Source organism: Pleurodeles waltl, chromosome 2_2 (assembly GCF_031143425.1).
Source record: "Pleurodeles waltl isolate 20211129_DDA chromosome 2_2, aPleWal1.hap1.20221129, whole genome shotgun sequence".
Classification (NCBI taxonomy): domain Eukaryota; kingdom Metazoa; phylum Chordata; class Amphibia; order Caudata; family Salamandridae; genus Pleurodeles; species Pleurodeles waltl.
The window spans coordinates 258,590,492-258,603,323 of record NC_090439.1 but is presented as its reverse complement, the minus strand read 5'-3'; the positions used below and the strand labels follow the sequence as shown (position 1 = coordinate 258,603,323).

The 12,832-nt window shown below is 43.5% G+C and overlaps 1 protein-coding gene across 1 annotated transcript in view; it reads right to left on the bottom strand.

Moving 5' to 3' along the window:
• ADCY2 (adenylate cyclase 2) overlaps window positions 1–12,832 on the bottom strand; it is a 4,811,883-nt gene that overhangs the window by 17,995 nt on the left and 4,781,056 nt on the right. Inside the window, exon 24 of the mRNA XM_069219709.1 lies at window positions 12,471–12,595. Within this exon, the coding sequence (XP_069075810.1) occupies window positions 12,471–12,595 (125 nt within the window). The remainder of the gene's footprint in view (window positions 1–12,470; window positions 12,596–12,832) is intronic.

Below are 12,832 nucleotides of genomic sequence, written 5' to 3'. Positions count from 1 at the left end.
GCCTTACAGAAGAGGGTGGGGATGTTACGCTGATAATAGAGGCAACTGAAGCATACCAAACAGAAACATTTTACTGTTGGGTCACCTTTCCTGAGGCTGACCAAAGAACGCACACATTTCACACATATGAAGTTGTGGACGTACCTGTACGGTACGAAGCATACCAGTATCATGAAATATCACTCACATATCAAGAGCATCAGAACTGGTTTGAAGGCGCCCTACCACATGTACTACGAAGAGTGAGGCTAGGTCCTTTAAGTAATGAGGGACCTACATGGCCTATGTTTGCCACATATACACCTCACCCAGGCATACAGAATATGGCGATCGCAGATTTACGAGTATTATATAATGAATTAGTGGCATTATATAGACGATTGGTTCAGTTTGTAATGCGAACATTGAACACTACACCAGCACGTCCAGCACCACCAGTAGCTGGTGGTTATCAATTGGCTACTGTGATTAATCCACAAACAGTGCATACTATTATGGGTAAAGTGCCCACGGAACGGGAAAAAATACCGTGCTGGATAGCCCAGAAAACTAATAAGCTGGAAGCTGCGTTTCCCCATACGGGACCACAGGAAAAACATAGACTGCTCACTATGTGCTTGCCGTTTGGGATGGTTCCCTCGGTGGATGACTGTGCCACATGGGGTACAGTCTTCGCTGCCGTTTATACTACCACACATGGTACCCCGACACTTGCCAATTTACCGGAAGTGTTAAAACAAATACAAAATGAACATGGGGCTGCACCGGCCCTGGATCTGGGGATGAAATTGATGCGTAACTTTGACGCTGTCTCCTCGATAATACTGAGTAATATTAAAGGGCAAGCGGTGGCACTGGCAATACGCCAGCGTCTCCGGGAAACTCCAAATCTGGAACAAGAGAGACAGCTACCGAAAATAATTTCTGATACCTATAGTAGTATAGGACGGGATAGTTTGGGAGCCAAACCTAAAAAATTGGAATTACCATGTACCACCCATAAGGAAGGTACAAAGCAGGCACTAGAGGGCTCTAAAAAGTGCTGGGACAAAAAAAAAGATTTCAAAGAAAGGAGAAATAAGAGAGCTGATTCTCCACATCCGGAGTACTCCGAAAGGAGGTATAATCTCAGAAATAGGGAGCACATTAGAACTCCAGACAGATATACTGATTCACGTCCCTCTCGTTCCTTTCAGGACGCACCGGATAAACGTAGCGAGAGAGGGGGCCGTCAAGATCGACGTCCGGAATACGTGAAAGAAAAGAAAGACTCACCACAGTCTGCCATTAAAAAAGAAGAAAAGACTCCTCAGCAAAAGCCGCAGTTTAAAAAGAAGAAGGTGGCAGCACTGACAGTTAAAAATGCCAGTAGTATTGAGAACACTGTTGAGGAACAAGATGTGGGCCGTGACTCTGTTGGACAGCGTGGCAGAGGTCACGATATGTCGCCAGAGTCTGAAAGATCATCTGGATGCGACAGCAACTAGCAATTACATCACGGTTGAGACAGCGGATGGCCGCGTTCTCCCACCCGCTCGGGTTTATGATTTAACAATTCAGATAGAGGGAGACGTGGAACGAATTATTAGTGTAATATTTTGGGATGAACTTACTAGTGATATCCTGTTGGCCGAGAGAGACTGGCCACCTGAACACGTCTGCAAGCTCCTGCATGGGGAAGATGTCATTTGGCCTTCTTTCTCCGATCTTGTTCCAGAAGCAGCCAAAGAAGCCTATGCTGCTGAATGGGCTTTAGCGCAGGCACCTGCACTATACCGTAATCATGTAGGTTGGGACAAGGACTCTCCTTGTCATGTTCTTCCCGTTAGGTCTACACCCCAACCACAGCCACAATACCCTGTTAAACATCAGGTGAAAGCTCCGGTGAAGGAGATACTATCACAACTTGAGTACCAGGGAGTGATTGAGCCCTATACATCGGCAATGAATAATCCACTATTCCCCGTTGCAAAGCCAGATCATTCATATAGAATAGTGGTTGATTATAGACACTTAAATAGTCATACACGCACATATGCTATACAAAATTCGCACAGCACCGCACTGATAAACAATATATTGCGTAAAAAATATAAAACTACATTGGATATATCTAATGGATTTTTCTGCCAGAATTTAGCACATGAAAGTAGGGACCTAAGTGCATTTTCATTTGGCTCTCAGAAACGCTTTTGTCGTTTACCTCAAGGCTATAAAAATAGCCCAGGCCTGTTTTCAGCCCGTGTAACATCAATTTTGCACGAGCTTGATTCCGATGCATTGTCCTATGTGGATGATATCTATCTCACTGACGACGCCCTCGACATTCATCTTACGAGGGTCGATCGGATCATTTTGGGATATGCAGACCTCGGTTATAAATTTAATTTTAAGAAAAGCAAGATAGCCTTTCTTAGTATATTGCTCCTGAGATATGTGCTATCGAACGAGGGAAAGAGCCTGGCCCGCACTTCCTAGAAACATTTGCTCAACTACAGCCTCTGAACACACTTAAGAAATTACAGTCATTACTGGGTTTCTTCAATTTTGGCAGAACATACATTCCAGATTATGCAGAACGCATCAAGCCACTTTATGACTTAATTCAGCCCAATTTTTCTAGCAGAAGATGGACAATTGAAAACACACACATCCTTAGGGACATGCAACGGGACATGCTAGAAGCTAAACACTTACACACACGTGACAATAAAACAAATTTGGTCATCAGAATAATTGCTGGTGCCCTTGGATTTACTTATGTCACCTTTAATGAGGATGACACAGTGCCGATAGCATATAAATCACACTTATATTCAAATGCTGAAAAATGTTTTGCACCTACAGAAAAGATTCTGACAGCAGTTCAGATGCCCGTCATAAAGGAGAGGCCACTTGCCCAGGGGAAACGCATTATTGTTGTCTCCCCGGTGCCGGCCTTAGAGGCTGTCACTAAAGTGAGCGTTCCGAACGCTAAGGCATTACATCCATGCTGGATTCAATGGGCAACGTCTCTGACCGCCACTGATGTTGATTTTGTATTTGACCCAAGACTTCAGACACAAGAATTTCTCCAGTATGAACAGGAGTACCCCGCTCCTCTAAATATCTTGCCACTAGACAGTTATACTACTATCATTTATACTGACGGATCAGCACAACCGGCTGTAGGTACAAAACATCAATACTCGGCAGCTTGCGCAGCCGTGTGCGGAGTGATGGAAGATGGAGTTTTCCACCCTCACAATACCTACACGCAGACCTTAGGGGACTGCACAGCCAAGTTAGCTGAGCTTAAAGCTCTTCTTCTAGCGCTCGAACATACTGAGGCAGGAAGCCAGACTTTGATAGTCTGTGATTCATACTACTGCGTCCAGTCATACAATGAATATCTCAATCATTGGAAACTGAACAGGTTTAGGGATTCTAAAGGGAACACCATTAAACATAAAATGTTGTGGGGAAGGGTGGCTGATCTTAAGGATAAGCTACCATGTGTCCATGTAGTTCATACATTAGGACACCAACGTGTAGGAATACACGTTGCCGGCAATACATTGGCTGATGAAGCGGCCAAAGCATCAGTAGCTATGTCTTCTGTGGCTGCAGTGACTCGTTCTCGGATGAGATTGGATAATGAAATACTGATTGTCGTTAAAGCTTCGGATGCAGGCAAGACCCTTCCGAAAGGATACCCTACAAATTATACTTACCATATCAGTGCACAGAATGTTGCTTATACGATTCCTGGAGTTGGAGATCGAGTGATCCCCAATTAAGACCAGAGATTAGAGCTGATTACAGCCGCACATGAGGGTGTCGCTTCTGCACATGCTGGTATACAGGCCACGATAACAATTCTACAGCAACGATACTGGTGGCCTGGTCTATGCAGACGGACTAAACAGTATGTCCTTTGCTGTGACATTTGTCAGCAGATTAGGGGCTCTAATATCAAACGCCCTCCGCAGACATCCCTCTTAGTGTCAGACAAGCCACTCCAGTGTGTGTACCTAGACCATTGTGGTCCCTTACTGCCTGATGGTGCATACAAATACATTTTAGTGGCTGTGGATTCCTGTTCTAGATTCCTGTGGGTATGGCCACAGCGGTCGGCTGACGCCCGGACTGTTATAAAAGATTTGCTGATCTTTATCGGTACATATGCGGTTGCAGCATTCCATTGAGACCAGGGCCCTGCATTTGCCTCTAAAGCATTCAGGGACACCATGGGGACGATGGGTGTTGAACTCCATTACTCCTCACCATACCATCCCGAGGGAAATTCGGTTGTGGAGAGGCGGAATCGTGATTTAAAGCAGTCCCTAACAGCTCGAGTATTAGGTTCAGGCCGCAGTTGGTTACATCACCTATATGGGGTCCAGAGAGCACTGAATAATATGCCAAGAAGGTCCTTGGGGAGAAAGTCTCCATATGAGGTTCTCTTTGGGATACCTATGTATGTCCCCGATCTTGATGCCCCTGGTATGGTGGCAGCAGAAACACCATTTGACATAAAAGAACGTCTCACTGTTTTACAGGAGCTTCAACAATTTCGTGAGGATAAATCATCTGCAAGTGCTGCCACTTAAGGAATAAGGGATTTGGCAAAAACTTTGACTAGCTGGATTCCTAACGTTGGGGATCTGGTTCGTGAGAAGATTGCTGTGAAAAAGGAGTTCGGTCCATCATACAGAGCACCTGTACCTGTCTTGGGAATAAAAGGCACCGGGACTGTCATCCTACCACCATTGTCTGGTTCTAAATCGAATAGATTCATCTCCATTGATGACGTCAAATTACACCATGTGGACGATTCTCCACAGTAGACCAGGAGGTCCCTTGGGGGGTTCCCGATCCCCTCTCACTACCCAACAGGACATCCATCTACATAGTAGGATGAACATCACTGCTACTGACTATGCAACTATGTCAACTGCTGTAACAGACACTTCCTCGACCATGGGGAGGGCGGAAAATGAACTTTTGTTGGTTCCAGTCACATCCTCGGTGACCACCCCGCTTCAGGATTTGGCTGTATTTTATAAGAACACTTCCACGACTAATGACGTTGTCTATCAAGAACCTCCACGAGCAGTAGATCAGAATTCAGCGGGTCCTGTGTTTGAAGAGACTTCCTCTGGTTATTTCGTAGACATTTTTCTTCGGATTCATCCTCAACTGTGACTGACAAACTTTCAAAAAGTAGTAGGCTGTATCGACGGCTTAAAAATAACTATTTGATCTACCCATGGAACTATCTATGGTTCTGTTTGATATTTATTGCATTATTTTTATGGATTGGTTTTGTGACTGTTTTCTTTTTGCTGATTAATGGTCAGTATATTCCTGATCGCTCCTCTGTGGAGCCTGATGATGAAATTTTAACACCACATCATTCTTCACATAAGGTCCGACGAGATTTGTCCCCTGTAAATATTACAGCTATACCAATTACTGATGGGATTGTGTGGGACAAAGTTCCATTCGATATATACAGGCCTACAGAGATTATTCAAATACCATACGTGTTCAAAATTTCAATGTCTGATGTTATTGCACCTAATGTTGTCTCTGATGATTGGGATGTCCAAACAGTTGACTCCATGCTAGCTGAAATGAAGGACTATTCCGCTTTTGGAAGTGATGATGTATATGATTATACAATGAATTATGGGTAAATGTTCTGCTATAACAATTGGGGACATCACTACCTACACAGTGCAACTAGATATAGGCCTCTCTTGAACTACACACAGTGGGAACACTGTTTAACCCCACAGGTGGGGAGTCCAAAGTATTACAGCGATAAATTTACATACTTTTCCGGGCATGATACAAAAAGAGCAGAGTCGCATTATTTTAAAATACCTCCGGCACAGATTAGAAAACTTTTGCTAACAGCTACAAGACTGATTTATTCAGATCCCTTTGTTTCCCGGCTCTCGCTTGAGGGTTACGAATATTGGAAAAACACTATTGATTTGAAAAGTGTATGGGGAACACAAGATTGGCAGATACAGGGTAAGGATGCTTTGTTTCGGGCATGCCTGATTCCTGTGGAAATGATTTTCTTAAATGACACTATTGAGCAGACATCCTGTCTGGGGTTAGCAAAAATTAAAAACCTGAACACGCCCAGTCTCCCTACTCCGACAAAATTTAGAGATTGCAACACTTTCTTAATGTCTCAGAAGACAGGCTAGATGCAATGGTTAAGGCTGGTGCCTATAATTCTTCACTTTCCCGTCCCGGTGGGTGGTTGGTATGGCCCACCGACACTGATGAGTGTCAAAAGCGTTTCTTGAACTCTTCAGGGGTTTTTTCCATTCACAGGCCTGACCCTCGCTTTCTATCAGGTCAACATACAGGTATAATTACAACATACAGTGTGGGTAAGCTGTGCCAGCAATGGGTGCAGACAAACAGGTTAACAGCAGTTAAGAAGCACCTGAACACTCTTTCTGACAGTATAGACTTACAGGATTTCCTGTTAGGTCCTAGAAAACAGCGCTCAAAACGGTTTTTATATGCTATGTACAATGAAATTTGGAAACTTTACCAGATTGAGGCTGCTGCACGTTTAAGGCAACTAGATAGAGAAAATTTGGAAAAAACATTAGCTGTTGTCGACAATAGCATGAACACGCTGTCCAACAGGATTTATTTACTATCAAATATAGTGTTGTCTGCTATTGATATCACTCAGACAGACTTGTCCCGGTTATATCATGGGCAAACGTAGCTACGTTCCATCATGCAGCTGGGTTGGGCATTACAGACACTGAAAAGTGGTCACATTCCATGGAAGTATATTAATGGGAGTGAACTATTCACTGCCTTTAATTTTTCCAGGGAACAAGAGACAATGGCTAAAAGGGAGGCTCGTTTCACCCTGCTTCAAGTAGAGAAATTAGATAAGTTTCCCTTCACGGTGGCAGAGAGTCCTTCAACTATCTGGCTCTTGCACGGCATTATTAATTTACCGATTTCGACCTTTCGTTTCTTGAGCTGCCTGAAACATCTTGCAGTGGGACGATATGAGCAGCTAGGAGATTGCTTTATTAAGGAAGAGTGGGAGTTGCCCTTTGACTATAGATGTCTGAACGGTGAACAGGAGGTCTTTCTTAGCGGAAGTGAATGTGAGACTGCTGTTCGTCATTCTATGATATGCAAACAGGTGTCTCTTCACGGTCTTTGCAATGCGGGGGTCGTGAATTTGGCCTGTTTTCTGAATGGTACTCCCGTCTCCTTGATTCGTCCAGTATTTCATGTACTTTCCAATGGCAGTTATGTGGTACTGAACGATCAAAGCTGTTGCGGCTTGCGACCTGGAATTGCCTACGCAATCTCAGTCACGAAGGTCGTTACGTGTTGTGGACATGTTTTGTTTCCCCCCACACGAGAGATAAAAGTATCTGAAATGTGGCCCCACATAGATACTATTAATGTGAACTATGACAAGTTGAGTAGACTTAAGGCGCTGTTGTTTCAGAAACAGGTCACCTTGACATCCGCAAAAGAGACGTATGCTCTCCAGATTGCGGGATCATCAGCCAAGATACAATCCCTTTCAAATACCGATTTCCCCAAACACTTTGGAGAGCTGGTATCCAGAATATTCAATGCTTCAAACACCATTGGGATTGTTCATTTCTTTAAGGCTGTCGGGTCTGGTTTCATGTCCATCTTCCAGACTGTCTTCGGAGTCATCCCATCAGCCATCCATTCTCTCTTTTCAAGTGTGTTTGGTGGCTTTCCAATTATTTTGGCTTTAATTGGCGGACTACTACTGCTATTTCTTCTGATTCGCGGTGGTTGTTTCTTTCCAGCAACGCAGAGCAATGGAGCCGCTCCCGCCAACTCCACTGTGCCGTGAGCGCATGGTTCGGATCTTCGGTGCAACTTTGCTGGTGGAAATGGAGCTTGACTGGTCGTTATCATTCCGGCCTCTTCTCTGGTGTGTACAACCAGTCTTCCACTGCATATGGTGTCTCTTTGAGCATCTGCCTACGGTCTGTCTTGCTGTCGCACCGGCATCTCCTGTGGACCACGAACTGCTGATGTCCCCGATGAGGGTTCATACACGGTCACACATAATTTGATGAATTGACTTGCCATTCCTGATTCCAAATTATGCAATTAAAATAGACGTTTGCTGTACTTGTCATGGTTGATATTAACATCTCTGTATGTATTTTTAGCCAGATTTGTTTTAACATATTTTAACACATGCAGATATTTTTTATTATTAGCTTGTTTTTGCTTTTAGCTTTTAGTCCAGAAGCAGCTTTTAGCATTTTGGATTCCTGTACCTTCATCATACCTGTTATGGCAATGGGGAGGGTGCAGTGAATCCTAGTTCATTTTAATGGGATAGCAAGAGTTAGCTTAGCCGCTGGCTTGTAGACTCGTGCCCCCGTCACCTAGTGACTTTTAACCTACTTAGCTTGCTCTGTCTTAGCCCATTTAATTATTTATTTCTTCTAAGATGGCTGCCTTGTTTATAGTTAGGCCACTTGTTATGAGTTTTATTATCAGTGTCACTGCGCCAAGGCGTCAAGATCAAGCACAAAAGACAAACAAACAGTAGGTGTTCACACTTAGGGATTTTCCTTCTCTATACTTTTGAGGGATTGTTGATATTAATTGCCGTCCCAAGCATGCCTGTTATCTATTGTTTTGGAATACACATACGTCAGGGGACCTTGTAGATCTGTATAAATACATCACACTTTTAGACAGATAATCAGAGGGATTCCGACCAGAGGGCATCGCCACCATCGCTGATACCGATGCTGCAGTCATCTTGACGCTGACCCAGTCTTCGTGTCCCTGAGGAGTCTGAGATAGAGACCTCATTCCAAGGTAACGAGGGTTGGGGGCTCCCCTCATGGACACGGCTTTGGCAGATTAGGTTTTAGGCAAACCCAGCTCTCCTTTAGGTAGGAGGTTAGGCCTATTCTCATTTAGGGTATTAGGGCATATTCCATCTTATATATACATATATATATTTCTTTCATATATTGCAAAATGGTGGGGGTCTTCATAACAATGACTCTCTTCTTCACAATACTGTTGCTTGGTATATTCATTATCCTAATCATTGCAGTTCATGCAACCTATCGCAAATTGCAGTTATTTTAAATAAAAACTATTATAACTTCACTGCATCTGTGTTATTGCCTTTGTTTGTATGAGACATAATATATCTGTGAGAAAAGGGTAATCTCCGTTTAACCACGACATTCCCTGAGATATCTTATTTTTGAATAGTGTTTCTGGTGAGGTACTGCTAGTGAGCCTGTAAGGTTTGGACAACAGTTGCAACTAGTTATAGGAAAAGACTTAGGGGGTCATTCCGACCCTGGCGGTCCGGGGACCACGGAAGCACCGGCAACAGCCCATTTTGACCGCGGCGGTAAAGCCGCGGTCAGAAAAGGGAATCCGGCGGTTTCCCGCCGGATTTCCCCTGCATGGGCTGAATCTCCATGGCGGCGCTGATTTCGACGCCCTTCCCGCCACCCTGTTTCTGGCGGTTTTTACCACCAGGAACAGGATGGCGGGAACGGGTGTCGTGGGGCCCCCTAACAGGGCCCCATAAAGATTTTCACTGTCTGCATTGTAGACAGTGAAAATCGCGACGGGTGCAACTGCACCCGTCGCACCCCTGCAACTCCGCCGGCTCCATTCGGAGCCGGCTTCATTGTTGCAGGGCCTTTCCCGCTGGGCCGGCGGGCGCTCCTTTGGCGGGCGCCCGCCGGCCCAGTGGGAATGCCAGAATGGCCGCAGCGGTCTTTCGGCGGCCGCCCGCCAAAGTCAGAATGAGGGCCTTAGTCACCTACAAACGAAAGTACTGTCATCCTGAGACCAGCAGTCTTGTTCAGAGCAAGAGTCCAAACTACGACAGGATAAGTAACACTTTATTCATATATAAAGTGTTAACTGGTAAGAGTAAAGACAGAACTCAGCTCGTTTACGAACAGGAGAATGGGATTGCTTAAGATGTTAAACATCTGAGTCAAATAAATAAATATGTTTCTAATCTTTATTGGCACTGCTAATTCATTTAAAAAACATCAAAACATGGGGTATTTGACTGTAATAGTTTTGTGGAGACTTGAAGGAGAGTGTGGAGAACTATTTCTAAATTACAACATTTTTGCTGCTGCTCCTGTCACAATCAAAAGCCTGATGTGCTGTTCCTATCTGCCAGAGATGTCCGTTTTTTTAAATAGGCATAACCGCGTGCCTAATGAATATTGTTAGTAATCAGGTTGCTATTTGTGACCCACTGTGATTGGCTAAAAATGCAGGATGGAGGTTTGCTATGGTAGTTTTTAATCAACTGATCAATCAATCAGGGATTTATATGCGCACAGCTACCCCAAAGTACCATACAACATATTCTCAAACTATAGATAGTAACTGAAAAACTAAAGAGCCAGATTTTAAGAGCATGCCTGAAGCAATTTTCCTCCCTCATATCTCGCAGGTCTAGCGGAAGGCCATTCCATGCCCGCGCAGCAAGGTAGCAAAAGGATGCACCATCTAATTTTCTCCTCTTGATTTTTAGCACCAGGTCCAGCCCAGTATCAGAAGAGCTGTTGTAATGGATGATCCTTGTTAGAGAGATAGCTAGGGCCCATCCGATAGAAAGCTCTGTGGGGTACAATTAAGACTTTGAACTGGATTTTGTCCACAATAGGGGGACAATGTAGTTCCTTCAAAGGAAGACCATTAGAAGTCTACCTAGAGATTTTTAACAGCATCCTCACAGCAGTGTTTTGAACCATCTATAACCTCCTCAGCAGATAAACTGGAAGGCCCAGATATAGTGCTTCCACGTAATCCAAATGTGAGGTTACATGGGCATGTATCACTGTTTTAGACTTGAAAAGGGAGCAGATACAGAAATGTATTTACCAACTTTGAAATCCCGAAACAGGAACCTACCACAATAAAAGCCTGTGGATCTAAACATAACTGACAGTCAATCTAAACCCCTAATACCCTAGCTGGAGGGGGAGGTGGAGTGACACGGCTTGGCCAACATTTCCTATCCCAAGTAGGTGGCGGCATGTCAAATAACAGAATCTCAGTTTTTCTGGCATTGCATGCCTCCATCTATACATTTGCATTTCCAAACAGTATCATTTATTTATGTATTTATTTTGTAAAGCAGTCTGAATGCATTAGGAGGGCAGGAGTTGCAGTAAAAAAAACTACCAACAGGGTTCCTAAAGAGAAAGCTGTGTCTTAGGGCCACATGTCCTAAGATCCGGTTTTGCGACTCACAAACTGCGAGTCTTAGTGACTCCCAAATTGCGAGTCGCAAAACCGGATGTACAACAATGTCAATGACACTGTTTGGGATTCGCAATGGGGTCGCAAATGAGGTAGGGTGCAATTTGCGACCCCATTGGGAATGGCAACACTCACAGGGATGGTGGCCTGCTGGGGTCAGCAGACCACCATGTCTGTGACTGCTTTTAAATAAAGCAGTATTTTTTTTTTAAATGCAGGCCGTTTTCCTCAAAGGAAACGGACTGCATTTAAAAAAAAAAAAAAAAAAAAAATTCTTCAAGGAAAGTTTTCTTCCTCACAAAATGTTTTTTTCGCATGCATTCACAAAGGGGAAGGGGTTCCCTGGGGACCCCTTCCCTTTTGCGAATGAGTTAGCCCCAATTTGAGACTGGTGCTAACTGTGATTGTTTTACATACATTGGACTGCGACTTGCAATTAGGAAGGGAATGCTCCTTCCTAATTGTGACTCGCACACCTTTTTTGTGATTCGGTAAATAGATTACTGAATCGCAAAATAGAGTCTGTACATACCAAAATATTTTTTTCCTGTCATAAACAGTCCGATTCTGCGAATCAGACCGTTTGCGACAGGAAAAATTGTACGTGCTTCTGGCCCTGAGTGACAGCTTCACCTTTGGGAATCAGATACCATCACCTTTGAATTGTTAGCATCTGATTCAATTGATTTGTAACCACAATTGTCTTCATAAAAATGTCTTGCATACTCCAGCCGCGATTTGAAAATCGGAAAGGAACATAAAAGCCATGTTATGGGTTGGAAAGGTTATCTCATTAAAGGGCTTTTGTACACTGTAACAAGTCCCGTTTGTGTTTGTAAGTCTATGCAATATCTGAAATACAGAAGGTGCAACTTGCAAAAGAAATTTGTACATCTGACCCCAACACCATCATATAATGACGATCAACAAATGATCAGATAGAATACACTTTTAAGCTGTCTTGGGTGATTAACATTCTCGATGTAAGAATGAACAATTCTCAGAATTATATCTACATTACACATTTTACATAGATAGAGCCTGGTTAAAAAACAAGGCCCGTAATCCAGGGTAAAGGTAGATGTGATACAAAAAACAAAAGGTTCTAGACCTTACTTTAAAAATGTAAAAAAGTGGTTTAATATTAAACATATCTGAAATACCTGTATTTTTCCCAAGACGCCTGTGCTGTCCATCCTGCTTGCAACATTTACTGTATTGCCCCATATATCATATTGGGGTTTCTGTGCTCCAATCACCCCAGCGATGACAGGTCCGTGATTAATACCTAAAGAATAACATATACTTCATTTTTATTTTTGATCCACAAAATTAGGGAACAGATGTTCATGGAATGAGGGTCGAGCGAGAGAATGTGACTTTTTCAAAGGCAAGACACGAAAATAATCATGACAAGTTTGGCATCATGTCTTTCCTCTCATTGTCACTGTGGAGAATTAGGTGAAAATTAATATTTATTTTCACATGCACTCTTTAAAAAAGTGAACTTATTTATGTTACTTGA